Source organism: Aphelocoma coerulescens, chromosome 2, assembly GCF_041296385.1.
Source record: "Aphelocoma coerulescens isolate FSJ_1873_10779 chromosome 2, UR_Acoe_1.0, whole genome shotgun sequence".
Classification (NCBI taxonomy): domain Eukaryota; kingdom Metazoa; phylum Chordata; class Aves; order Passeriformes; family Corvidae; genus Aphelocoma; species Aphelocoma coerulescens.
The window spans coordinates 146,477,065-146,503,428 of NC_091015.1; the positions used below are offsets into that span (position 1 = coordinate 146,477,065).

Sequence of the window (26,364 nt, forward strand, 5' to 3'; positions counted from 1 at the left end):
GAGTTTTTAAAATTGTGGACTTTTGAGTCCGTGTTTCTGCCTTATTCCTTAAATGTACATGGTATAGTTCTCTCCCTAAGTTGGAGTTGCATTAGTATAAGTACCTTATGAGACTTTCTTCTGAGAGTTTCAATATTTTTGCTTATTTAAGTTAAGGACTTCTGGTTTGGGAAAAACTACTTGATATTTATTAAATTAGTACATTTATAATATAAACCTGGATGGATATATAATGATAACTCATGTTTCAGGAAGGCATATTTAGGAGCTCCCTCCTCTAAACATGTGCTGATCACTAAACATATTTGTCATTTTGTCTAGCTTCCTGAAAGACATAACATTAATTCTGGAGTTATATGCTACAAAAGTTCGTGTAACCTAACATTATAGATAGTCAGAAGTGTTTACAGGAAGGGTCACATTTGCATTATGTAAATTGAGGTGTTTACATTCAGCTGCAGAAGTATGTCCTTGTTACAGTGTCTGTCACCACTGGTAAAGCGAGTTTACAGAGCTTCTGGTCATTTCTTTGGTCCAGTTTATCACATGCTGAATGGAACTGGTACAGATATGATCTCTATCAGATTGTTTGTTTAAACCCAGAAAATTTTAAATCTGCAACTCTACAAAGAATTACATTGGTCTAACTCAGTGAATGCTGGATTGCAAGGTAAGAGGAGGAATGAATGGCCAGGATAGGGTAGATAGGAATATTTTGAACTGGCTGTTCCACTGTGAAATACCTGTTTGGAACCACACCTTGCTATTAAGTATTTTGAAGTCAACAAGCAGGGAGGGACATAGAAGTAGTATAGTCTCATGACAGAGGTAGAAGAGATGCCAAAGGTGACAGCTATGGAAATAGACTCCATTAGCATAGGAGATGGGTTGAGATACAAGGCAGTCGAATCTGATTGTCAGAACTGGTTGTTGCAGGAAGGTCCTCAAGATAAATTTTAGGTAAGGCAAACCTCAATGATGGATCTTGTCTAAAATCGAGAATGAATGTAAATAATCTTAGAATTGGCTTCAGTGAAGTGATAAATGGTCAAAAGAAGTCTAGACACTACTTCGAAGTCATTTATTTGCAAATTTGTTGTGAGTGTTCCAGGGACTACCAAAATCTGTGCATTGAATTCTCTTGGGAAAGGGAAGGCTAAAACCGGGTTACTGATTCAATCTCAGTGTCAAAGATCTCATCACAAGGCTGGGTTTCCCCAAGACTGAGTTCTCCCTTCCTGTATTGAAGGGATGGTTGGGAAGATGGCATCCCAAGATACTAATTAGAAGGTTTTACTCAGTGCCACTGTGATGTATAACCGGACACCGGACAAAACGTGTGAGACTGAAGAGGTCCTCAAATTACAATGATATGTGAAATGCATCAAGATTTTCTTTGAACCAAGATGAATTACATTTTCAAGACTGAGCTGAGATTAGTCACAAATAGTGTTGGTTACTAGGAAAATATGTACTGCAGAAACAAAAAAATCCACTGTGAATTCCACTGCAACAAATTGTTTTACAGGCTGGCTGTTTGTTTCTCTTTTAGAACAAAAAATTGAAAAACAAACAAAGAAGCAAGAAAAACATACCACGGGATTACAGTGAATGGGACAAGTATGTTAAATCCCTTATATTTCAGTTTTTAATAAATCTTACTTATTTGCTTAACTAGGGAACACAGTTGATGCATTTTGCAGAAATGCAAAATTTCAGGCAAGTGTAACACTCAGGAAACTTTGGTTTTTCTTAATAAATATTCTGTTAAAATGTGAATAACACGTGTTGCTAACAGCTGAGAACAAATTAGTCTATGCTTTTGTACAAGCTGTGTGAAATATAGTAAGCAGAAAAATAAATAAAAATTGATTACTTAATTGATGAGATTTTTGAAAGCAGTTCTTGGGTTATTTAACATAGACTTATAAATTTGGACTTCTCTATATCTAAAGCCATGGTTCTAAATTGAAAACAAAACTGATTAATACTTACTCCTGCACTGAACCTCACTAACCTCAAAGAATGAGCTTCAGGCAGGTGCATCAGTTTACTCAGATGCAATTACACATAACAGAGGTTTAGCCAGTAACTATTTTTAGAATGGATGGAGCTCTGTTACAAAGATGCTCTGCATCATGTAATGGTGGCATATTACCCTCCCAAGTTACATGACAGGTTGATGCCCATATTGTTGAAAAGCACACACTTGTGTTCTACATGGTAGAAGCTTTTCTGTAGTTCCTGAAATTTGGAATATGATGCTGTAGAATCAGAGTGAGGCAAAAGTTTCTAGTGCAGTAGATGGGGAGCTAAATCTAGATATTGTGGGGTTTGGGTAATGAAACTATACCCCAAAGCCCCTATAAAAGCCCTGTTCTGCATAAGTTTTGCATATCAGTTATTTTCATGCACGTATCTTTCACAAATTGTTGTCTTCCTGCTCAAATGTGAACGAAGAAAATAGGTTATAAAAATAATTTCTGCAACAATTTATTCTTTACACTTTTATGTACACAATCTTTAAGTGCTTTAGCATGCTGATAATAATACAGTTTGTGAATTTTCCATAGAGTATATTTATTTTGGATTATGAGTATACTGAAACAGAGTTGTTTGAAAGACATTTTCCAATTTAAAGCATATCATGTTTTTAAAATGTTTTGAGGATAACTTCAAAACTTTCAAATAATTGTTTAGGCAATTTCTGAACAAAATGTTTGGGTTCTTATTTTTAAAATATTTATTTGAAATGTGGTTAATTTATAATAATTAGGTAAAAGTAAGCTAGCAAAAGATCAGATTCAAAATGGAGAACAATTAGCCTTATGTGAAAAGGTTTTGAATTGGATAAATTTTCAAAATACTATCTTGATTTCCAAAATAAATTATTCATATTGTCAAGATTATTGTGAAAGGAAAGGCTATTTTTCATTCTGCCCTACACAGAAAAGCAGTAAGAATAATATTTCTAGTGTAGGAATTTATTATTTTTATATTTGTTTTACAGTACTAGGGCAGCAATATTTCTTTGCTATACATTCCTAAATACTGTTTTCAGAAGCTGCTTCAGAGTAGCTTTGGAAGTGCCTGAGACTACTTATCTCAGGTTTACTGTACAAACTGCTTTGAAGCTGTTTCTTAGTTATTTTGGCAAAGGCTGATAGAGATGTTTGATAGGGCTAGGATTGAGCCTGATGATACTGTTTCTTAAATTTTACCATTGTCTGTTTTGGGGGGAGATGTCTTTTTTTTGAGGAGGTGAGGCAGAGATTTTTGTTAGTCACAGATAAGTGAACACAGCCTGTATCTCTTTTCCTTGGGTTTATAATGGAAATATGGTATGCCTTCCTATCAGCTGAGGAGTCTTGCTATGAAGCACTATTGAATTTGTCATTTTATTAATTAAAGGTTTGATGTGGAAAAGGAATGTTCTAAAATTGATGAAGACTATGAAGAAAGTAACTCAAAAGCAAGATTCTTCAGTAGGCCAAGTCCACCTGTAATTGAAAATAGAATTGACACAACTGGTAATATCTTAGAAACATAATTTTTCTTTAGTTGTAATACTGTGTTGTAGAGTATCAATACGTGTATCAGAGTTAAAGTGCCTTTATTTTTCAGCCCGTAAAGATGCTAAAAGTTGTTAGATCATCAAGTGAGCTTGAAGCCATGTTTGAAAAAAATCTAGTCTTGCTTAATAAACAGTAAGAATGTTTATGTTGTGTTTAGTTGAGAGCACTAGGTAAAGAAGTAAAGCATATATCTGGTATTATCAATGAATGGTAGAGGTTAGTCAACTGCTTTTTTCTTGCACTCTGAATTGTATCAGAGTACCTGTCAGAAGAATTTAGTATTTTATTACAGAAAAAGAAATTCAAATTTGTCTTTTAGTAAACCACGTGCTTTTTTAAAAAATGCAGACTATGAGATTAAAAGTATTTCATCTGAGTGTTTTGATTACATCTGTGCAAGTTGTTAGTTCTTGTTGTGTAGAAATATTTTTTGCTAGGACTGACAAAGAGAGAGAAAATTTTTATTGCTACTCGTGAAAAAGAAAAGGGCAATGAAGCCTTTGCCATTGGTGATTATATGGAAGCAGTGACATATTACACTCGGTGAGTAAATGCTATTGTGTTCTTTTATTTTAATGACTCTTACTTGTGAATGTTGTTTTTAGACCAATGTAATTGAAGCAACTTCTTATTGAAGCAACTAGTGAAAATTAGATTATTTTCATGAGGACAAAAGGATTTGACAGAAGAATATTTAAAGCACTGATGCATCCTGATACTAATTTTTATTTATTGGGAAGAGAAGGGGCTAGATAGTGATGGAATACAATCTGCAGGTGTCACAAACTTCTTCAGATTTTTCAAACCATAGAGATTCAAGGGCATGTTTACAAAAATAAAAGGATAAGTAGAGTGTTAAGAAACTAAATAAATTACAAATGTAATTTAACTCTGTGCTTTGAAATGGTAAGGACTTAAAAAACCCCAGAAATCAGAAGTGTCAAAGTTGTCATTTAGAAATTTAGCATCTATGGGAATCTTGGGGTATTAATTACCGGTGTAAATGGAAGGTAATGCTATGACACTACTGTGAGATGAAATGTGAAGATAATTCATGGGCTATGATATAGGGGGATAACCTTGGAAAAAAGTATGAGAATGTTAAAAGCATTTGTGGTCAGTGCAGACAAGTATGGAGAAAACAATGAATAGAAGTAGTGTGGAGCAGCAATAAAATAAATATTTAACAGATTTATGTTTAGGAAGAATCATTCATATTGTCACTGAAAGAGGCAGGGTTATGAAAATTTACCTGGAGATTGCTGAGATAGATAGATAGATAGATAGATAGATAGATAGATAGATAGATAGATAGATAGATAGATAGATATGTGTGTATGTGTGTGTGTGTGCGCGCGCTTCTAATGATATTCATAGAGCACAAGCTGCTTAACTGAGGCATTTCATGTGTGATGGGTTTTTTTTTGTTCTTGACTTGCAGCCTTAAGATCTTTCTTGTTTGGTGTTTTTTACACAAACATAAAAACAGTATATAGCTGTATTTCATATACAATAAATAAAATACAAATACATAATATAAAAATAAGTCAAAATGTCTGCTTTTGGAACATAAATAAGCTACTAATTACTAGTGATAGGCAGGATCCTTTCTAATGGAGAGTTTTTCTATTTTTGACCCCCATGGGGCATTGTATGCCTTCTGAAATGTATGATATTGACAGCATGCTGTTCTAACTGGTCACTTTTCTAGTCTGAAATCTGTTTTCTTAGAGTTACGACTATTTAAGTAAAATATTTTGGAGTGAATTGTTAATAATATGACGGGGTTATCTGTATATGGCTAAAATGGAAAACATAGAGTCTGACCTCTTATTCTTGCCCATTGGCTCTCTTGACTGGCTTGTCAGTCTCTTGCTTGTTCCAAAACAAACCTCACACATTCAATCACTGCTTAGACTAGAATGTATCTTTACTTCTTCCTCACCCTCCTAGCCTTTCTAAAGAGCATGCGCAGATGATCCCACCATATCTGTTTTCCCACTGGGATCATAGCTGCAGAGACCTTTTATTCTTTTTCTGTTTCCCATGTGTTGCTCATTTGTGGACAAGCATTTGAGATTGTTCTCAATCATGTTTTTCTCACATGGAAAGTGTGAGTATATTGCAGTGTGCTGTCTCCCTGGCACTTCCATTGCTACTCTTCCCAGTGAACACAGTTTAGAGTCCTTGCAACATTAGCGATGTTGTTGGCAAAAATTCCCTTACACCATTTTGTTGTGTGCATCCTAGCTGTCCTTATTCCTCAGAGAGGATCATGTTGCAACAGAAGCTAAAGCCCTACCTACAATACCAGCCCTGCAGCCAGACATTGACCTGGACAGTTCATCCACTGCTACCTGAGTCTTTCCATTTTACCAGCAAGATCAAGGAGAATCCCATGTGTTCCCACCTCCCATGCTCTTCATCATAACCCCCAGAGTTGTGTAGTTGCTCTTCATACTCTCAAAGGTTTCATTTGTTGGAGTCTATGTGGATGGCAGGAAGAGATAGTAGTCTAAGTGACAGATGAGCCACAGCATCTTCTCTGCAACATCTCAGGTCTGAGCCCTGGCAAGCAACAGACCTCTGAAGACAGTAAATCTAGTTGGTGGATGGTTACCTGTGGTCTCACAGGAGGGAGTCTCTAACCACTACTGGGGTTAGAATACCAGTATTAATATTGTTATAGTACTTTTATCAGCTTCCAGTAGTGAAGTGTTTCTAGATTCAAGTTTTCTGACTATGAGTCTAATATGGTCAATATTCCCTTTGTTTAGGAGTATATCAGTAATACCAACTGCAGCTGTGTATAATAACAAAGCTCAAGCAGAAATCAAACTGCAGGACTGGCACAGTGCTTTGCAGGATTGTGAGATGGTACTAGATATGGAACCTGGCAACATAAAAGGTAAAGTAGAAAATAAAATTGCTCATCAATGTATTATTTTATCTCTAGCAAATAAAATGGTACATGTTGTTAGTTGACTTAACTGAGCTTTAGGTCTAAGTACAAATAAGGAAACAGCGTAGCTCCCCAAAGCAATTTTAATGGTTCTTTGAGGGTTAGTGAAGTTTTATGCAGTTCATCCTATTGATCTGTAATGGGAATTCTTATGTGGTAGCATGTTTTTCATATGATAACTACAGGCCCTCTTGTATATGTGCAGTGCAGTGTTTCCATATTACCCACAACAAATTATAAATTAATTTAAAAGTGATGTGAAAGCAGTCAAAGTTGCTGATTTATTCCTTTCTGAATGTAACTAACTGTATTTGCATGGGTGGAGGGGGGAAAATTTAAAAACTGTAAAGGTGCTTCACAATCAATGACTGCTGCCTCAAAAGACATCATGTGAAATTGCATCATTAAAAATTATCAAGGGAACAGTTATTACTAATACAGAAGTAAGTGCAGAATTTTCAAAACTTCATAACTACACTTAATATGTCTAGAGAAAATAGTGTACTTTTATTCATTTTATACTTTAAATACATAAATAATACACTTCGTTCTTTTGTAGCTTTAATGCGCCGTGCCACTGTACACAGTCATCTGCAGAATTACCAGACAGCTATAGAGGATCTGAATAAAGTGTTGTCTGTTGAACCAGAAAACTCTATAGCTAAGGTAAAGATCAGTGACTTGAATATGGCTAGAAAGAGATTGTATGCAGTTGTAGCAAAAACTGAGTACAGTTTATGTTGTTTGATTTAACTATGAGTTTTGAGGACGCACTCGATCTGCTGTGCCATTGACCAGTTTCCCAAGATCACATGTGGTGGAAGTAAGTTACTTGAATGTGGCCAGATCTTCTGTTCAGGAGACTGTGAGGAAGTGTCTTCTCTATTAATGTAATTTAGGTGCCTAAAACATTTTCTGCTGAACATGCTTACAGTATTAGTGTCAGCTGATTAAAGATATATGGAAATTTCTCTTGAAAAGATCCATTAAGGCAGGTGCTTTTAAGTTTGAATACATAATGAAAAGAAAATCAACAGAGATGCCAAGCTTTTTTTGTTGTAGTGGTAAAGTTAACCCAGAAGGTGAGGAGCTGGTTTCTGTCCTCTTGTCAGCATGGTGTTATAAATCCTAATTTCTCATCTCCAGGGTAGAATGAAAAACCTTCCATGCCTTCTGATAAATCTGGACCCTTCATAACCAATTTTGGATCAAAGAAAGCCAGATGCTTTCTTTGAAAATATAGGTCAGGACGCAGTCCTTGTACTACTTCAGCTGTTTAGGAGAGGACTGGTTTATGTCCTTTCATTGGTATCTTAGGGGTGTTTTGCAGGTTAGAACAGTCCTTGCATTTGGACTCTGCATGTCCTGAGAATCTTCAGTACTGGGCAGTTTTGATAGTAAATTGCTCTTTTTGTTAATTATGAGTCCATCATACTACTACCCTCCCAGTTTTTTTACATATGGCTTCTGGATGCTGTCTGGATGATGTCTCACCCTCTGAAATCTGTCCAGCTCTTGTTGGTGGCATATTGTAAGCTGCTAGCAGTTTGCTCATTGCTGCTTCTTCCCATGGAGTTATTTGATCACTGCTATTGCTTGAATCAGTGAAAGTGGTACAAGTCTCCTGTGTCAAATTCACCGTATACAGCATTTATCCCTTTTAGGGTGTTCCTGGAGCTAAATTCCTGTCCAGAATAGCTTCTGAGTTTCACATCAGCCAAGGAATTACATGTCTCTAGATTTGAGTTCTAAAAGAGATTTTGGCCTTTTTTTTTTTTTTTTCTGTTTATAAGACTGAATCACTAAATAGCTTGTCAGTCTGTGATGGCAAACCCCACAACAGTCTTTGTGAAAAGATGTATCAAATAGGCTGTGCTGAGACTTCTTAAAATACCAGACATAGATAGTCACTCATTTTGAGTAGACTGTTCCATTAATTGCTTTGCTGAGCAGTGCTTTTGTAGTTGAAAGCAGATGTCTGTACTTTGTCCTTATCCATGCCAGCTATCATGCCTTGGCTGGCACATCTAGAAATGACAAGTGCTTGGCAGGGCATTTTTTCAAGTTTCTCATTGCTTGGAGGATCCTCAAAACCCTCTTGAGCTAAATATGAATGTATGGAACATACGCAGAGTGCACGTTTATATCCAGAATCACTAATATAAAAGTGAATTGCCTGTCAGTAGCTGGAATTCTTCAAGGTACTTTGTCCATGTGAATCTTTGCTTGATCCTGTGCTTACCTGTTTCTTGAGACAGGAAGTACTGAGATTGCACTCCTTGCACAGCATGGAATTACATTCAGAATAGCACATAATGTTGGGTGTGTCTTACTCTGCTCTAACACTGTAAAGTGGTTTAGTGGTTTATGAGTTACAGTGATAGTGCTGGGTTAACAGTTGGACTTGAGTGCTGGGTTAACAGTTGGACTTGATCTTAAAGGTCTCTTCCAACCTTGACAATTCTAAGTGCAGTTAAAGGGTGTTTTTTGAGTAATGGAAAAATGTAACGGAATGAGAAACTGTTTGATCATCGAATTGCAGCTCTTACAAGAGGAGCAAACCTTATCATTATTCAACTGTGTCCTGCTGCTGCACTGTTAAGAGACTGTTCTGGTTAAGAGACTGTAACTGGTTGTCTCAGTTATATTTCTCCATCAGATGTCCATTTGACATCAGATTGTCCATAGCATAAATTTTGATTCTGATTTTAGGCTTTTTTGGAGATTCTCTAGAGAGCCCATTTTCCACATCTCTTCTTAGTAGACCATGCCAGATCTCACAATCATAAATCTACTTTTTTGCCTTTCAAATTTTTTTTTTTTGCTTAAGCAGTGCATTCAAGAAAGTATTTCTTTATTTATTTATGTGATATCTTCACACAAAGATGTGAAGATACCTTATATCTATCTTTGTAAGAGAGAGAGAAATTGACCAATTATCTTGGTTTGATGTTGACTCTTGGAAAATTCACATTTATTTACCCTCTTTTTATATTGGCAACATTTATCTTGATAGTTCTTCAGGATCTTACATGGATTATTTAACAGAATGTATTTGCTGTACATAAATTGTAATTTATATACATAACAAATATTGCTGGTTTTTTCCTGTATTATAGAAAAGTCTGCTAGAGATTGAAGAGAAACTGAGAGGTTTAGAGCCTGTATCTGAGCCTCAAGGCAAAGGAAAAAGAATACTTATTCAAGAGCTGGATGATTCAGAAAACGGCGAAGAAAGAAGGGAAAATACAGAAGAATGTGAAAGACGTGGTGGAGATAAAAGTAATGTCATATTATTTCCTATTTTATGTCCTGAGGAAAAAATTGTTGTCTTTGAGATTGCAATGTTTATTCACAAAATTCATCCATATTTTCTTGCAAAGAATTTTGTCTGTTTGAAGACTAAAATTACACTGACTACTTAAAGTAGATCTGAGTGTGAAATCTAGAATCCAGTTTTATTACACATCTTTGTAATTCTTTCTAGAATGGGCATAACAGAGGCAAATGGAAAATGCTGCTATAAATCACCTACATTCCTGTGCTCTGTGTAATTTTATACCTGTCCTTTGATGTGAACCCAGTTAAAATTTTCTTCTGGTGTTAGAGAACATTTTCTGTTCCTGAGATCTTTCTCACACACAGCTTTCCTGCCTTTCTACTAGCATATTTTTCTTGTGCATTTTTCTTCCCATGCTTGCATCAAATGGTGTAAAAATGGCCAAGTGTAATTTGTCAACATCTGTAATTTTTGTTGTTGTTTGTTTTGGAAACTGTCTTTTTTTTTTTTTTTTTTTTTTAAATTGTAAGAGGTCATCTCTGTGCTCTGAAAGTTTATACTGGAGGTAAACAACATGTAATTCTTGTACTGTATGTAGTGTACAAGCAGTTGAAGTGTATCTCCCATTCCTGGATAAGTGTGTGACTAAATGCACGGCTGCTGAGATGAAGCCACTGGCATAATCAGAATGCACGGCTTGCAGGAGGAAGTGGGGCAGCAGGGGCTATGAAGGCTTGCATTGGCAGGTTGCTTTTAGATTCAGCTGCGTGGCTGGCCTCCAGCCTGCAACAGAATAACATCCTGAGGCTGATTTCACCCTTCTCTTTTCTGTTGGTTATGTTGGTTCTTTAAGGTGTCATGGCATGACAGCTGTGATTTTTATGTTTTGTGTGTTTTATCTTGAAACTAAATCAGTCTGTGGGTTTTGCAGCTTAATTGTGAATGTTGGACTGTACATGTGTGATTACAATAATGCATTATTGGCACAAAATGAGGGAAAATAACATTTTTCCAAATCAGTTGGTGTCTACCAAATCTCCTTACCTAAAACCTTGGAAGAAAGGGTGTATCATGTCCCTGGCCTTAAATGTCAGTTAATTTGGGGTTGTTTTCTATTGTGAGCATTCAGATGGCTATGTGCCTTCTAGCTCCATAGGAAGACATCCATTCTGTTGATGAAAGGTTAGGCTTTTAAACATAAGGAAGATTGTCTACTGATGCCAATGGCAAATGTGTTCCTGTGATATACATAAGTATTTCTGAGATTTAAGTGGCAAGCAGTTTCATAGATTACTCTATGTTTTCTTGTACAACTGGAAACAAATATGAATTCAGTTCAGTAAATGAATGAAAACATTCTGTCAACCTAACAGCAATAAGTAGACTAAACGTCTAGTCCTGTAGTCATAAACAGTCCAGTAGTCCATGTAGCCCAGTCATGTAGTCATGTTTTTTTCACATTCTAGTTGGTAAGCCTAATGCATTCCTACTAAATTTACAATTTAGAGATTGGAAAAAAAATCAAAATATTTTTTGTTTTCTTTAGCTCTGAAGAGTTGATTTTTGAACTTTGAGCAAAACAGTCTAAATAGAGTGTAGTCTCTCTTCATCTTCTATTTAACTGAAAGCAAAAGTAAATAGAACCCTTTATGTACCCATAGAAATGGAAAATTGCTTGCATCCTAGAGACTCTAAAAAGCAGTATTCAGATACTGTAAAACCTAAAAATCATATATGTACCTGAAAAAGGACCTGGTATTTTGACATGTTTCTATTAGTTAGAACCTCAAGTGATAAATACAGTGTAAAAATAAATTGATCTATTTTAAATATCCCCTTTTAATTAAGAAAAGTTTGTTGAATTGTGTGGTATTTACTTGGTCTATTGCAATATTAAAGAATATTATATATTATATGATATTAAACGATCCCCAAACTTCAAATATTCCTGTTAGAGTATTCAGTGGTTTGGGTTTTTTTTAGCTTTATGGTGGTCCTTCAATTTTAAGTTTGTTATTTTAGTAATAACATAAATTAAAATTCTTTCTAGTGTGTATTTGTTGTCATTCTGGTCAAATTTCTGTCCATACTTTTCAGTACCTTTCTTTAAGTTCTCCTTGGAATTTATAATGTCTTGACTATTTTTTTCCCTTTAAGAAAAGTTCAGAAGTGTTGGTATTTTTTTTTAGCCCAGAATACTGCTTTCATGAATACATTTCTCCGTAGATACAGAACATTATTTATAAACACTGAAACTAAAAGACAATGAGAATTATATTTGAGAAGTATAGCTGTACAATTTTTTGCATGCTGTTTACTCAGACATGAAATATTTAACTAATTAGCATTACCCAGCAGCTAAGCAAGGTAACTATCAGTATTCTTATTGTCAGGGGGACTCCAGACTCCAAATGCTATAAATGTTTCCTGTTTAGTCCGGGACTGGTTCTGTGCACCTCATCTTTAGGAAATTTCCTCCTGTATTCAGGAAGTAATATGCACATTCACATCACATGTGCCTGCCTTGCTTTTTCTTTGTGTCTAGAAGTTGGGATGCTCTTTGAGAGTGTTTTGCTGTGTTTTCTAAAAGCTCGTCCTATCACCTGTTCATCTGTGACATTTAAAGTTTTTTTTCTGTTTTGGTGTATGTACAATGAAAGCATTTTAGCATGTGTTTTAAGGGAGTTGTTAATATACTGCTGTCTTCATTCATCTGCCCAGTATGCCTTTTTACCACCATTCTCCCTAGCAAATAGACTTTAAACCTTCTTGGCATATTTCGCACCACCAGTTGGATGGGTGGATGGATGTCTCAAATATAAATAATTTACGTTTTACAAAAATGTCTGTGTGGGTAGATTTAGCCTATTGTTGTTCCCACTGTAGAGTATGAACTTACTATTAAACATGGTATTTAAAAACAGGGACTACAGTTAGGTAGGAGGCACTAAAGCATCAATTGTTTCTACAAGTCTTATGCTTTCCCATCCTGTTCAGTTTGATTTCAGTAACATTTTGTGTGTTTAAAAAAAAATTATTTCTTTCATTTGGAACCATCTGGAGTTCATCCGTATTGAGTCAGCTTCAGATGTTTAGTTAAAGTCAATTGAAAGTATCACTCCAATATATGAAAAAATTCTGTTGGACAGATAAACACATCAAGTGAAGGGGAAGAGAGTATTTTAATAGTACCAAAAGACAAGTTGTCCTTCTGTGACTAGTGGTATCGAGAGTCAGGCTCTGCAGAAATCTGTATTTGAATACTACGGTGCTAATTTGGTAGGAATTCAGCAGAATAAAGAAGACAGAGATGTTACTATCTAATATCCTTATTCTATGATTTTTCCTAAATAAATTTGTAATAAATAAATACAAAAGTTGAATGATCACAAGTATGCATAAAAGGATTTTTGACATGTCTAAATGAAATCTTCTTGAGAAGGATTTATAAGCTTTTATCCTGCCTATTCTATGTTATATTTGAGGAGAGTTTTGTATAACATTACTGTTTTTTTCGCTTGTGATCTAATTTTAACATGCAAGCATTTTGATATGGTCATGGAAAATCAAAGTGTCCGTGTTGTAATAGGTTGTATTTAAAGAGTTAATTTCAAGGTGAGCCCTGTACCATTCTGACACCGCAGGACAGGGGTTCCCATGTGCCCAGCATGGAGCAATGAGGCTTCACAGTAACCCCTTCTCAATAACAATTGAAAGTTACTTGTAAGTAGGAATTCTTCTGTGTCCTTAGCAGTGTTTTCTGAGGCAGATAAGCCCCCCTAGCGTTAGGATGCTGCAGGCTTTGGTCGGTGTCTCCCTGCAGCACCCCCCTGTCGCAGCAGGCCGATAGTTCGCTCTGGTGATGCGTCTCTAACCCCGCTCATTAACGCCCTTGCAGCCTCCGCCGCGGCAGCCACAGCGCGGGCGGCAGCCGGGGAGCCCGCGATGGGCAACGCGCACAGAAAGTCCCACGGCAAAGGCGGCAGCAAGGCGCAGGACAGAGAGACGCACAAGCAGAAGGACTCCGATGAGAGCGGATTAAAAAAAAGCGCATCAGAGAAGAAATCAGGAAAGCATTTGTCAGACCATAAAGGTGAAGTTAATGGCTATTTACGCAGTGATGAGAAGAGTGAAAGCCCCGAAGCTGAGGAGATCTCCAAATCGCATAGAGAAGCGTCTCAGTCGGCTGGTGGTGGCAGTTCCACTTCACTTCCTCGTACTGCAGCAAAACTAAAAAGTGAAGGAAATGAGTTATTTAAGAGTGGACAGTTTGGAGAAGCTGTGCTCAAATATTCGGAAGCAATTGAATATGTCATTGGTCTAGGTGAGTTTAATACCTTATTCTTAAATCTAGAACTGTTTAGATGATTTAAAGGACCTACAAGTGAACAAATTTAGCCTGCCCCTGGATTTTTGACAGGAGTTACTGTGCAGTAAATCTTTTGTCATTTCAGTAGACAGAAATTCACGTGACAGAAAATATTGGACAATGAGTGAAATAATGTTTCAATTTTCTTGCGGTAGAGCTGTTAGCATTTATTTATTTTTGAATACTTAGATATTCTAGACATGATAAAAGAAATCTCTTTACTGCTTCACAGTGTTAGCAAACTGCATCACTGCAGTGCAACTTGGAGCATGTAAGTCTTTAATTCTTGAGCCTAATTTCAGTAATACTATTTGATTTTAATTGTGACTTCTTTTAGGAGAACGAAGTCCAGACGATTTAAGTATCCTGTACTCAAACAGAGCAGCATGTTACCTCAAAGAAGGGAACTGCAGTGACTGCATTCAGGATTGTAACAGGTAAATTGGAACCTCCCATGTAGAGCAACAACATTCCTGGTGATGATTAAACATTTTAACTGATACAGTGCTAGTGCTGTTTGACTCAGAACAGTATCAATAAAGTCTGATTCCCTGTCCAAATGACAGATACCTTTGTTACATAAACAGTCACATGGAAACTAGGAAAGGAATAACTTTTAAGTTACTGTCTTACTGTGTAAAGGCAGTTTTTAAGCTTATTGTGTACACAGAAATGCGTAGCAGGATTAATATCGTTAGTATAAAAGCAGATTGACAATGGTGTTCTGCAGTAACTTACATATAAAAGCTTTGTTAAGCCAGATACTTATCACAGTATTGGAAATTGCTTTTGAGCACATGTATGGGGGGTGTGTGTGTGTGTGTGTGTTCTCTGTGTTTGGTTTGTTGTTTTGGCTTGCAGTTTTTTAATATATACTTGACATCATTATAAATGGTAATTACAGCTGTTAAGGAATTGAACTAAAATCCTTCCTGCTTATTGTGGCTTTTAAGGATGCAGGAGTTAGAGAAGATCAGACACCGTCAATAACTTCCAAACATTGTGTCCCACTAAATTATTACTTTATTTTTGATGTTTTGGGGTTTTTTAATATTTTCATAGATTGAGTTTGTAATGCTGAGGCTTAAGGTGCAAAAAAGTATCTTAAAATAATTAGAAATCATATTAATTAATCAGTTGAGATTTTTTGTACAGCAGAACTCAACTATTAAAAAGGCCCTCCAAAACGAAAAATAAAATATGGATGTACCTTTGTGGTACAAAGGTACAAAACATTTAACTTGCTGTATATATTCCACCTGACAGAGTAAGTTTCCTAAAAAAAATTACTTATTAGAAGGATTTTGTTAAAATAGATGCAGGATCACAAACAGCTGGCTGAGATAGCATATTTAAGAGCCATCACGTTTTTCTATTAAGAAAGTGCGAAGTATGTAAGATTTCAGCTGAAATCAGTAATACAAAGGTTTTAGGTTTTGTATTCTTACCAATTAGAAGCTTTTTTTCTTACTACTTAATGATACTGTCCTTAATGTCATGCATATTTCCTGGATGCACAAGGACCCATGATGCTTAGTGGTAGAAATAATAACAGAGGTAGAAATAATTTAGAGACTGGGAAGCAGAACTGCAAACCTGCAAACACACATAAATTAGGCAATGTCAAATAAATCTTCAGTAGGCAACACAATATAATAGATGATCTACAAATAGGTTACTTGATTTCAAAGTAAAAAATTATGTAGGGTTATATTAGGAGAAACCTTCTCCCCATGAACAGTGCTTGGCATTGCAAGAGCTTGCCCAGAGATGCTGGGCGGAGATTCCATCTTGGAGGTTTTCAAGGCCCAGCTGTATCAAGCCCCAAGCAACCTTGTCTGATCTTGGAGCTGACCATCCATACCTGTAGTAGAAAGTTGAGACATCTCAGTCTGGATTGCTTTAAGATTTCATGAAATCAAATTGTCTAGACTAACCTTAATTTCACTATTTCAAAAGTTTCTCTTTAGCAAGAATCATTGAAAAAAGGTAGTTGTTGAGAAATAAAGCCTTTGTGAACTGCTTCATATTGCTGGAAAAGTGCATGGTGTTTGGAAGGAGTTCTAATTGCACAAGGTTGATCTTGGTGTTGACCAGGCAGACAATCAAAAGTGTAAACAGACAAAAGGCAGGCAAAAACCTAAGTCCAAAGAAAGACAGGTGTATATTCATGTCCTACTCAATGGGGTTTTTAAGTGCATACTTTCATTTAAGGAAGAAGAACTGAAAGTCATGTAAGCAAAAGCGCCATATACTTGAAATCCTTGTAGATCTAGGCATGACTTAAGAAAAATAGCTTTTGCTCTTAAGCAGGTGCCATTACCTTAATAATGTCTTGGTAATGAGAGCAGTTTTCCAGATGGAAGATAGGGTTTTGAGTACAGTAAGCTGTAGTAAAAGCACTAACAATTTCAAAACTGGGTGTAATTTAGGGTGTTAATATGAACCACTTTAGACCCATTTTCCTTAGTTATTTTACTTTAAGTGCCATCTGAAGTCACAGAGTTACATGTAGTTGTGTATATTATAAAATAGTTTTATTATTATTATTTCAGTTACTCTTTTTCAATCCTGCATTTTTCTTTTTGTTTTCTCCAGAGCTCTGGAGCTTCAGCCATTTTCCCTTAAGCCTCTTCTACGCCGAGCAATGGCAAATGAGTCAATGGAGCGGTATCGACAGGCATACATTGATTATAAAACAGTCCTACAAATAGACAGCAGCATCCAGGCAGCAAATGATAGTGCTAACAGGTAACTCCACACAGAAATTTTCTGATAACTGTCAAAATAGAAAAGTAGAATGTGAATTTGTTTTATATGCTCCCTCTATTCTGTACCCTCAGAGCTGTTGCACAACTAGTACATTATAACTAGAGGATCAGCTGTTCATTTAGTTGTGTTCCCATAATTTCAGTTTTTGTCTCCTGGCAGTGAGTCCCTTTACTGTTTTTTCAAAAATGTAATATTGCAAATGTTTTAAGGTTTTTTTTTTTACTAGTGCTTCTACTTGTTTTCTTTCCTGACTTCTATTTTACACTATATAAAGTACTAGTTTAAGGTCCATGCCTTTTCTCTGACATCCCGTTCCTTTTCATATTAACAGTCTTTCTGTGGAAGTTGGAGATTTATGTTAAGTGTGAATCCTGCATGCTGCAGTTGTGGAAATACTGAAATAGCTTAATACAGTGGTTGGCTACAAAGCTTAGAGGTGTAAGAAATATAATTGAATATTATTTTCAAGTATTAATTCTTTAAACATTAATTCTTGCTGCCAAGAGAAGACGTTGGAATTTCTCTAATTATATTGTAATACTATAAAGTTGAAAACAGAACAGCCATTAATCACTGAGTGGGAATCCACGTGTGTAACTCTTACAGTGGAATCTAGTATGGTTTTTTTCTTCCTAAGGCAAGGCCATGAGCACTTGCATTATTCATTAAAAAGTCCATAATATCTTTCTTTAAATTCTGCTTATTTGACCAGAGGAAATTGTGACACTTCATCATCTCTTAGAAGTCCTATTTTTTTGATAACACAACAAATCATTAGTGATCTTCTGTATCTGTGGTGATAATAGAGCACTTGGATTGGTGGAATAACTGCTTTTCCTGGTACCTGTGTAATTAATACACTTTTTAAAAATCTCATTAGCTTATTTTATCTGCAGATGATTCTTTTCATATTTCTCCTTGACTTGGAACTTGCTTAGTAATAAGCTTATTTCCCTTTTCCCCTTAACACTCTTCCTTTTCTCCTCTCTAGGCCTTCCTTATGTTTTTAGCTTCACTGCTCATTACTCTTTCCTCCCTGGCAACCCATCACCTTATTTCAGCTGCTTCTTCCTTCTTCTCTTCTGCTGGTAATTCATTTTTGCTTGCAAATTATTAGTTTCTAAACCATAGACCTCCTGCATAATTTAACTTCAACTATATTTAAAAAAAAATATTTTATCTTTGTAAATTCAACTGAAATTGTTTACTAAAGTATTCATTTTCATTTCCAAAGTAAGAGACCTTTCCAAAAACAAATTTTAAGAAAACATTACTGCCTTTTAACTTAAAGGGACAACCCCAAATGTTTTTTTTTTTTTTTTTAATATTAGGAAGATAGGTCTTAACAACCTTCTTTTATTGGAGGATTTTTTTGTTTTTAATTTTCTGTGGGAAGTTGGATGGTGATGCTATAGGATGCTGACAGGAAAAACTCATCATCCTGCTTGTGTCTGAGGGTGGGTTTGATAAACCATGTTGAAGCTTGTCTCTCTGTGTTTACATAGCTAAGCAGACATTCCAAAAACCTTATAAGCAGTTGCATATTTTTAATACCAAGCTTTTACCTGATCATTATGCAATCAAAAGGAAATAATTGAGTTTATGTACATAAGCCAAACAAGTATATGCAGTTATTTGACTGTTTATCATATTGATTAGATGATGCTAAACTGTGTCCTTTATTGGTTCCTGGGGTGATTTTTTTAGATAAACTGGAGAACTGTCTCTTTTAATGGTGTATGCCAAATAACTGGAAATTGCATTTCAAGCATGCTTTTAATTAGTGGCATTTTCCTAGCTTTGTGAACACCCACGGATTTCCTGCTTTGTGTATTTTAATTTCCTCTTGAGTGTTTCGTTTTTTGCTTTTCCCTGTTAGAAATACAGAAGCTCTAATGTGTGGAAATACATTTATGCATTTTGTCTTACTAAATTAAAGTTTCATTCCAGTTGTCTCAATTCCTTTAGTATCAGTGAGCAAATTGCATGAAATGGCTTGGGAGCTATTTTTACAAGGTCCTGTATGAGGACTGTGCTGCAGAAAGAAATTTGTGATCAGCTCCAGAACTGCAGGATTATTGGGTTGAGTTGGGGTGTTGGTGGTGGGAAATGAGTGTATTTGTCCCAGATTTTTCATGAGACACCTGTGCTTTTTAAACTAATCATGGCACACAGGTATGCATTTTTGCAAAAGACTCTGCTTACATTATGATATTACAAGAAGTGAGTTATCATCAGATACTGCAGGATTCTTTCAGTGGATTTTGATGAATTAGAGTTTCTTCCTCCAACTTTTTAAGCCCATTATGATAAATGAAAAAATAAATAGGAAGTCAGTATGACTCTGGTTTCCTGTAGAATTGCTCCATTACTTTCTATGGGAAATATCTAAATGTAATTAATTGATGTGTTAATATGAAGTGTACTGTTTTGTTGCCTAATAAAACAACCTGAGTAAATCTTTGGGTTGTTCAGTTTATGGTGTTGTGCCGCATTTTTCTTAGCAGTTGAGTTCAGGCTATCATTAAAATCCTAAAGTTTTAGTAAAATTAGAGCAGAGCAGTACTTGGACAAGTCACCTTGTTGGTATGTCCTATGAAATACTTAGGAATGGTGCAGGCAGTGGAGAGCCCCTGCAAGGGCATATGCGGTTAACACACATTAAAATAGTCTTTTTGGTCACTTAGAAAACAAACAAAGCAACTGCATTATACTATGGAATGTGATATTCTGTGAATGAAAAAATTTACTTTCGAGTTAAAACCACGTTTTTTATGCAGCATTGTGTAAGACAAACTCACTCATTATATAGCTCTACAAACAGACTTTTTAATCTCTATAATTCTTTAAAATATTTTGGTAATTTCTATTTTACATAAAGGAGATTAGAACTGGTGCTGTTTCTTGTATCGGTGTTTTGATCAGACCATAATGGGAAAAGAATATGATCTTGAGTGCTCTGACTCTGTTGCCAAAGTATTATACTGATGCTTTTTTTTTTTTTAATAGCTATTATTAAAATACTTTAAAAGAACAGAAGTAAGTAAGAAAACTCCATTGGGTAATTTATGTTCATTCTGTGTTGTTCTTCATGTCACTTTCAAGGTTCTTAATTTTTTTTTTGGGGGTGTGTATTCATGTAGTATGTTTTTCACACCTGTGTTAGATGGAAGTGCACCTGATATAAAAATTTCAGTTTTATTTGCTGTACTATCAATATGACTTGCTTTGCTACTCAATTCAGAATTTTCCTTTGTTAAAGTACAAATTAGATTTATTACCAGTTGAACTTGATTCTTAAGCCCATTTTGAGATTAGATGTGTATCTCACTCTTACTCTCGTAATTGGTGGTGGTTTTTTTTAAACACTACAAAATTTCGAAGGGAACCATGAAATCTTAAATGGCTTCACTTCCTATGTCTACTTACGTCTTTCTCCAAAAGAGAAGAAGGTAATGGGAAACTCCCACTTAAATGGATTTTGGATTGAACCACTCATATATGGAAATAGTTGACATATATGTGTGTGTTGGTTTAAGAAAGACTAAACAGTCTGTGCTGGTTTGGCCAAAGTTAGAAATATATCCTCTGATAGAAGGCAGGTTACAATCACCCCTCCTCCACACCAGGTTCGGGAAAAACTGAATTTTCTTCGAAGGAAAGTGAAAGAGATAAAAACTATTTATTTAACAAACACACAGGAAAAGAATAATAATGCTAAATCATATAACCTCTCGCTGTGGAGAGAAAAACCTGGGAAAATTTCAGAGTCCTTCCATAATCTCTCTCTCCCCCTCCTTGGAGATGGGACAGGGTGGTGGGCCCCCCTCCAGGGCCAAGGCCTCAGTGGAAATTCCTCCCGATGTATTCTGATGTTGAAACCGTCCAGCAGAGAAGAAGGCAAAAAAAAGAAGTCCCAGGAAAACAAAAATTCAACTCTCTGGAGGAAAAGGAGCTGAAAAACTGGCCAAAAGCTGGCTGGAAAGCAAGCAGGCTGCTTCCCCACCCTTGCTCTGCAGAAGCAGACAGGTTTTATCTCTGTGACCTCGGAACATGAAAACAGACTGCTTTGAAAAAATACACTTTTCTCTCTCCCCTCTCAGGCTCAGTTTCATACTAATTTCTGGGCATAGTGTAGCAATAGGAAATACAACATCAAGTCACCCCAAGACACAGTCTTTATATAATTAAAGTATTTTTAAATGGGGATTGGTTGATACATTTCTGACTGTATAACTATAAAATGCAACTTAATGCAAACTACTTTGTGACCTGCATTGCTTTTTTTAGACAGTTGTTGTGGAAGAGATTTCATTTGACATTTGCAAATTTAAGTATCACATTTTGCCTGAGAACGTTGTAATATACACTTACTATAAGTAACACCTATGAACGGCTGAGAAGAATAAACAAAATAAATACATGGATTTTTTTTTTCATATTTCTTTACTGGATGTGGTAGGCAGCATTTAGAGCTTAGTTGCAGAATCAGTCATTGGCTTAAATATTTACAGGTCATGCTGAAATCAGCTTGTCTTCTAAAGAGCAGCATAATACTCTAAGTGGAAAAAGTATAAATTTTAAATGGATGCAATACTGTTGACTGTGACAATATTTTTTTTTATTAGTCTTAAGGATAATTGTTCAGGTTTGGCTTTATTTTAAATTAGAATGTTGCATTATTTAATTTGGTTGTAAGTTTAATTAAAGTGCGAGTTAAATGTATGAAAAGTCATGTTGGTGGGGCTGTTCTTTTTCAGAATAACAAAGACTTTAATAGATCAGGATGGTCCCAGTTGGAGGGAGAAGCTGCCACCAATTCCAGTTGTTCCAGTTGCTGCTCAGCTACACAGGTGGGATGGAGGAAGCCTCACTTCGAAAAATAAGCCAAGTACTATGGACATCAACAGAGAAGAACAATTGCAGATGAATCGTATGTATAGCTAATGCAAATACACATTCAGGGAAAAAACCTAATTAGAAAATGGAATGCATTTTAACAATGTCAAAGAAACTGCTTTAGAAAGTACTTTTTAGAGACCTTTGTGAAAAGCCAAAGTAGATGACTGTCACTTACGTGATTGAATTTAATGTGCTTTGTGGAGCACAGTTATGGTAATGTTTTTAAACCAAGTGATGTAGTCTGCAGTATGTAATTTCTGAAGTTACATAAAATCAGCAGAAATAGTCATCGGCAAAATTAGCAGGATCACCAAACCCCAACTCCTGGCCCTGCATAGGATACCCCAAGACTCACACTATGTGCCTGAAGGCATTGTCCATGTCCAAACCCTTCTTGAACTCTGTCAGCCCTGGTGCTGTGACCACTTCCCTGGGGACTGTTCCAGTGCCCAGCCACCCCCTGAGTGAGGAACCTTTCTGTGATACCCAACCTAAATCTCCCCTCGCTCTGCTTCCTTGGGTCCTATCACTGGTCACAAGAGTGAAGGTATCAGTTCCCTCCCCTCTGCTTCCCCTCCTGAAGATGTTGAAGACCTCAGTGAGATGTTTCCTCCAGGCTGAAAAGATGAAGTGACCTCAGCTGCTCCTCATACAACTTCCCCTCCAGACCCTTCACCATTGCTCGTGGCCCTCCTTTGGATGCTCTCTAATGGCTTCATGTCTTTCTTACATTGTGGTGCCCAAGATTGCCCTCAGCACTCGATGTGAGGCCACACCAGTGCAGAGCAGAGCAGGACAATCCCCTCCATTGCCTGGCTGGCAATGTTGTGCCTGATGCCCCTCAGGATGAGCATCGGTGGTTTCCCTGACATCATCATACAGTTACAACACAGTTTTCCCCCAGAAAAACCACCACCCAAACAAACATCCAACTTTGGCAGAAGACATTCAGGAGACATGTTTCAGAGATGTTCTGAACTTGTCTATGCATAATCACTGAGTGCTGAACACTAGGAAACTTATTTCCTTTTTTTCCCCTTCATTGCAGTTTTCATTTTTCTTCTTCAGTAAATAAGGTGAAGGAAGCTCTCTGATTCAGTTGTTAGTGACATCAAACGCTCTTTTTGCAAAGGCTTTAACCCTGTGATTCCTTATTCAAGTATTAATTGGTTTCCCTTTGAGTTTATTTCAGTATAATGTAGTACTGAAGATAATCTCCCCTTGATTAATACGAGGGTGACTGCAGTTTGTAACTGGGCTGTTGGCCAAATATGTCCCAGTGGTGGGGTTATCTGTCTATAATGCATTACTGCAATACCAAATGTCCTCCAAATGCTTGGGCAGAATTTTGATGCAAAACATGTCTCAGACTATTTCAAATAGACCAGGCTTTGTTTAGGCTGTGTTTATTAAACAATTGTTGTGTAACTGTTTTCTTCACAGAAGGCTGACTCTAAGGTTCTGGTTGCCTTCTCAGGCCTCTGCTGCATCAGTGAGACCTGACAGCGATAGCTGGTATTGAAAGGCTGCCAGCAATAATGTTCAGTCAGTAGTTAAACCTTACTGTTGGCTGACTCTTTTTTGCAACAATTGTGTGTTTCTCTTTGTGTCTTACAACTAGAGTTATAATTTAGTTGTGTGTTTAATGTAGTTTATTTTTTCCCCAAGTCCACATGTAGTTTTCTGGCATAGGAAATGTTCCTATGTTCCTAGAACTCAGTGAGTTTAATTATTGGTTAAAATTGTTGGTTATATACAGTGTTGAAAATCTGAAGCTTGGCAAGGGGCTCATATTCTTCAGTAGGGTGCAAAAAGTAGATTATTTCACTATGGTTTACTTAGAGTTATGTTGCTAATTATTGTTTGCTCACAACAGAGGCATGAAGCTGCAGTCGGGATCAGTTTTTCACTGCAAACACAGCTAAAAACTGTAGCCTAACCAAAAAAATCTGCAGCAAATGATGTGGAATTAAGAAGGAAAGTCAATTACGGAGTAACACAGTATTCTTAATTAAAAAAAAAAAGTGTGGTTAGGTATTTCCAGATTCCTCACTGCATCTTTTATAAATAGTTGTTAATAGAATATTACTGATGTATCCCTAACTCCAACTGATGTGACAATTTGTTTGTCATTGTCAGTTTAGCATAGTAATTGTGGTGGTTGATTGCAAAGAGAATAGTAGATCAAACTATGGCTACCTTGGTGTGATGGTGGAGGTCTGGAAGGCCTTCAGTCCTGCTGATTAAATCTCCACCATTGTAAAAGCAGGATCTCAGTGGAGACAGATAGGTCTTCTCTACCACACAGAAACTGTGAAAACTTAAAGCTGTCTGTTGCATTCCTGTTATTTTCAGCAGAGTATTTACGCTGGTGGATGGGGAAGTATTTGTTGAGCCAAATGTATCTGGTGGTTTATGCCTTTGTTAGAGCAGCAGGGGAGGCTGGGGACAGGAATGGCCGCATGCAGACTTACAGAGAGACTCCATCGCCAGGCATTAATCCTTAGTCTGCACAGATCATGCAGCTACCCCTAATGAACTGACCTTACGTAACACTGTGATCCTTTTGTGGTGTAGGTGAGGAAGCTATGGAGAAGTTCAACAGGTTGAAAAATGAAGGGAATGATTTTGTAAAAATGGGGGAATATGAAGAAGCTGCAAATAAATACAGTGAGTGCATGAAGTTAAATACTGAGGAATGTACTGTCTACACTAACAGGTAAAGATCCAAAATCGAATGCTGCTTTGTGGGATAACAGTAGTTACGTTTTCTCACTGCAGATAGGGATTTTGCATACCTTCACTCACTGTTGTGAAAAAGGGATTTTTTTCCTACTTGGTAAGTGTTCATAATAACAAAATGGATTTATTGTTAAACAGCATTTTTCAAGGGGAGCAAGTATTAATGTCACTGATACATATCTTAAAATCGTCTATATAAATATAGTAGGCAATAGTAGGTGTTTTAATTAGCATAGCATTTTGCAACATTTTTTGAGAATACTGGTATGATTTGAGTTAAAAACTTAACATGCAGTAGCAGTATCTCAGATACAAAGAGTAATAATTCAGAGAAAATGTACATTCTGAGAAAATAAAAGAACACAGTCATACATCAGCTTCATTTTAAAGGTTGACCTAATTCAGCAGTATAATTCTTTATGCTGTAATCTTACCAGCTTTTACAAACTTAAGAAGGATTTGATTAGACCAGTACTTGAAGAGGAGAGTTCCAAGTAATAATTAGGTACAGAGTGCAGTGTTGTTTATTTAATCCAGAGGACTATTTTACCCAGAATGGCTGTATGAAATCCATATTACATTAACCACTGTACTATCATATTATACTAACATAGGCTCTGCTTTTAAAATACTTGCATATCTGCTTAACTTTAAGCATTAGGGATACTTGAATTTTGACTTTTATTGCAGGAATTGGCCTTCTCCAGTGATGTTCTTGATAGTTAATGGTTTTATGTACTTTAAAAAAAATCCATTGAGACTGAATTGTGTGAAGTATTGTAATTAACATTTGCGAGTCAGATAATGTTGGCACTCCAGCAGTGTAGAATTACTTATATTGCAGTATATTCTTTTTTTCTGTGTTAGAGCTCTCTGTTACTTGAAACTGTATAAATATGAAGAGGCTAAGCAGGATTGTGATCATGTTCTTCAGATAGAAGATTCTAATATTAAAGCTTTTTATAGAAGAGCACTAGCGTACAAAGGATTACAGGTGAGGAAAAATAACATGGCAGGTATGCTTCAGCACTTCTAAACTTGCTTATCGTCTTCAAAGGCAATGAGGTAGTTGCTGTCAATGGGTGAATACAAAGTACTTGGTGTGATGGTTTATTACTTTGTAGAGCATTAGGCATACATAAAACATTATATAAATACTTTTGCTACATAAAAACCTGCATGTTGATGTAATAATTTGAGAAAATACAAGAATACTGTAATAAGTAAGGATTGACTGGAGACTATTTAAGCAAGTTTCAAATCTGTTCTAATGTTCCTAGTATTCTCCTTCTGGGTATCCTGGTCTGCTTTATCTGTCAAGGAGTTTACTATAACTTGCTGATGACAAATGGATTCTCTCCAAGTCTGTCTTCATCTGTCCAAACTAAAATCTCAAGCTGTCTTGGCATTTGCTCATGTTTAAGTGCCTGACATACTAAACCAGGGTTCTAATTATTGTTTTCTCTCTCCCCCAAATGCATTACAACCCTTTTTCAGTACTGTACTTTGTCACTCTGTGGCAATGTCAGTACTCAGCCTTTTCCACCTGCACGTGGTGGTGTCTCTACAGCGCTCATCTTACATACAGTTTTTAGAGTACCCTTTTACCTCATCATCATAAATGCAGACACATTGTTCATATCCATCTGTGACTTCAAATCTCATGTTCCATCATTTGAACATGTCGTTCAGTTTGTCCCTCCCTCTGGTGGTTCCCCATCTTGAGTGACGTTAAATTAGCCTTTACCCTCCATAATTCTCC

At 36.3% G+C, this 26,364-nt stretch overlaps 1 protein-coding gene across 3 annotated transcripts in view; it reads left to right on the forward strand.

The window, feature by feature from the left end:
- SPAG1 (sperm associated antigen 1) overlaps nt 1-26,364 on the forward strand; it is a 38,324-nt gene that overhangs the window by 5,763 nt on the left and 6,197 nt on the right. For 2 of the 3 annotated variants that reach the window (XM_069005239.1, XM_069005237.1), the window contains exons 5-16: nt 1,553-1,620; nt 3,412-3,530; nt 4,013-4,118; nt 6,353-6,483; nt 7,097-7,203; nt 9,657-9,819; nt 13,716-14,141; nt 14,524-14,623; nt 16,785-16,937; nt 21,719-21,891; nt 24,438-24,579; nt 25,470-25,596. In XM_069005239.1, coding sequence (XP_068861340.1) covers nt 1,553-1,620; nt 3,412-3,530; nt 4,013-4,118; nt 6,353-6,483; nt 7,097-7,203; nt 9,657-9,819; nt 13,716-14,141; nt 14,524-14,623; nt 16,785-16,937; nt 21,719-21,891; nt 24,438-24,579; nt 25,470-25,596 — 1,815 coding nt within the window. The remainder of the gene's footprint in view (nt 1-1,552; nt 1,621-3,411; nt 3,531-4,012; nt 4,119-6,352; nt 6,484-7,096; nt 7,204-9,656; nt 9,820-13,715; nt 14,142-14,523; nt 14,624-16,784; nt 16,938-21,718; nt 21,892-24,437; nt 24,580-25,469; nt 25,597-26,364) is intronic. The other variant, XM_069005240.1, reaches the window with a different exon arrangement.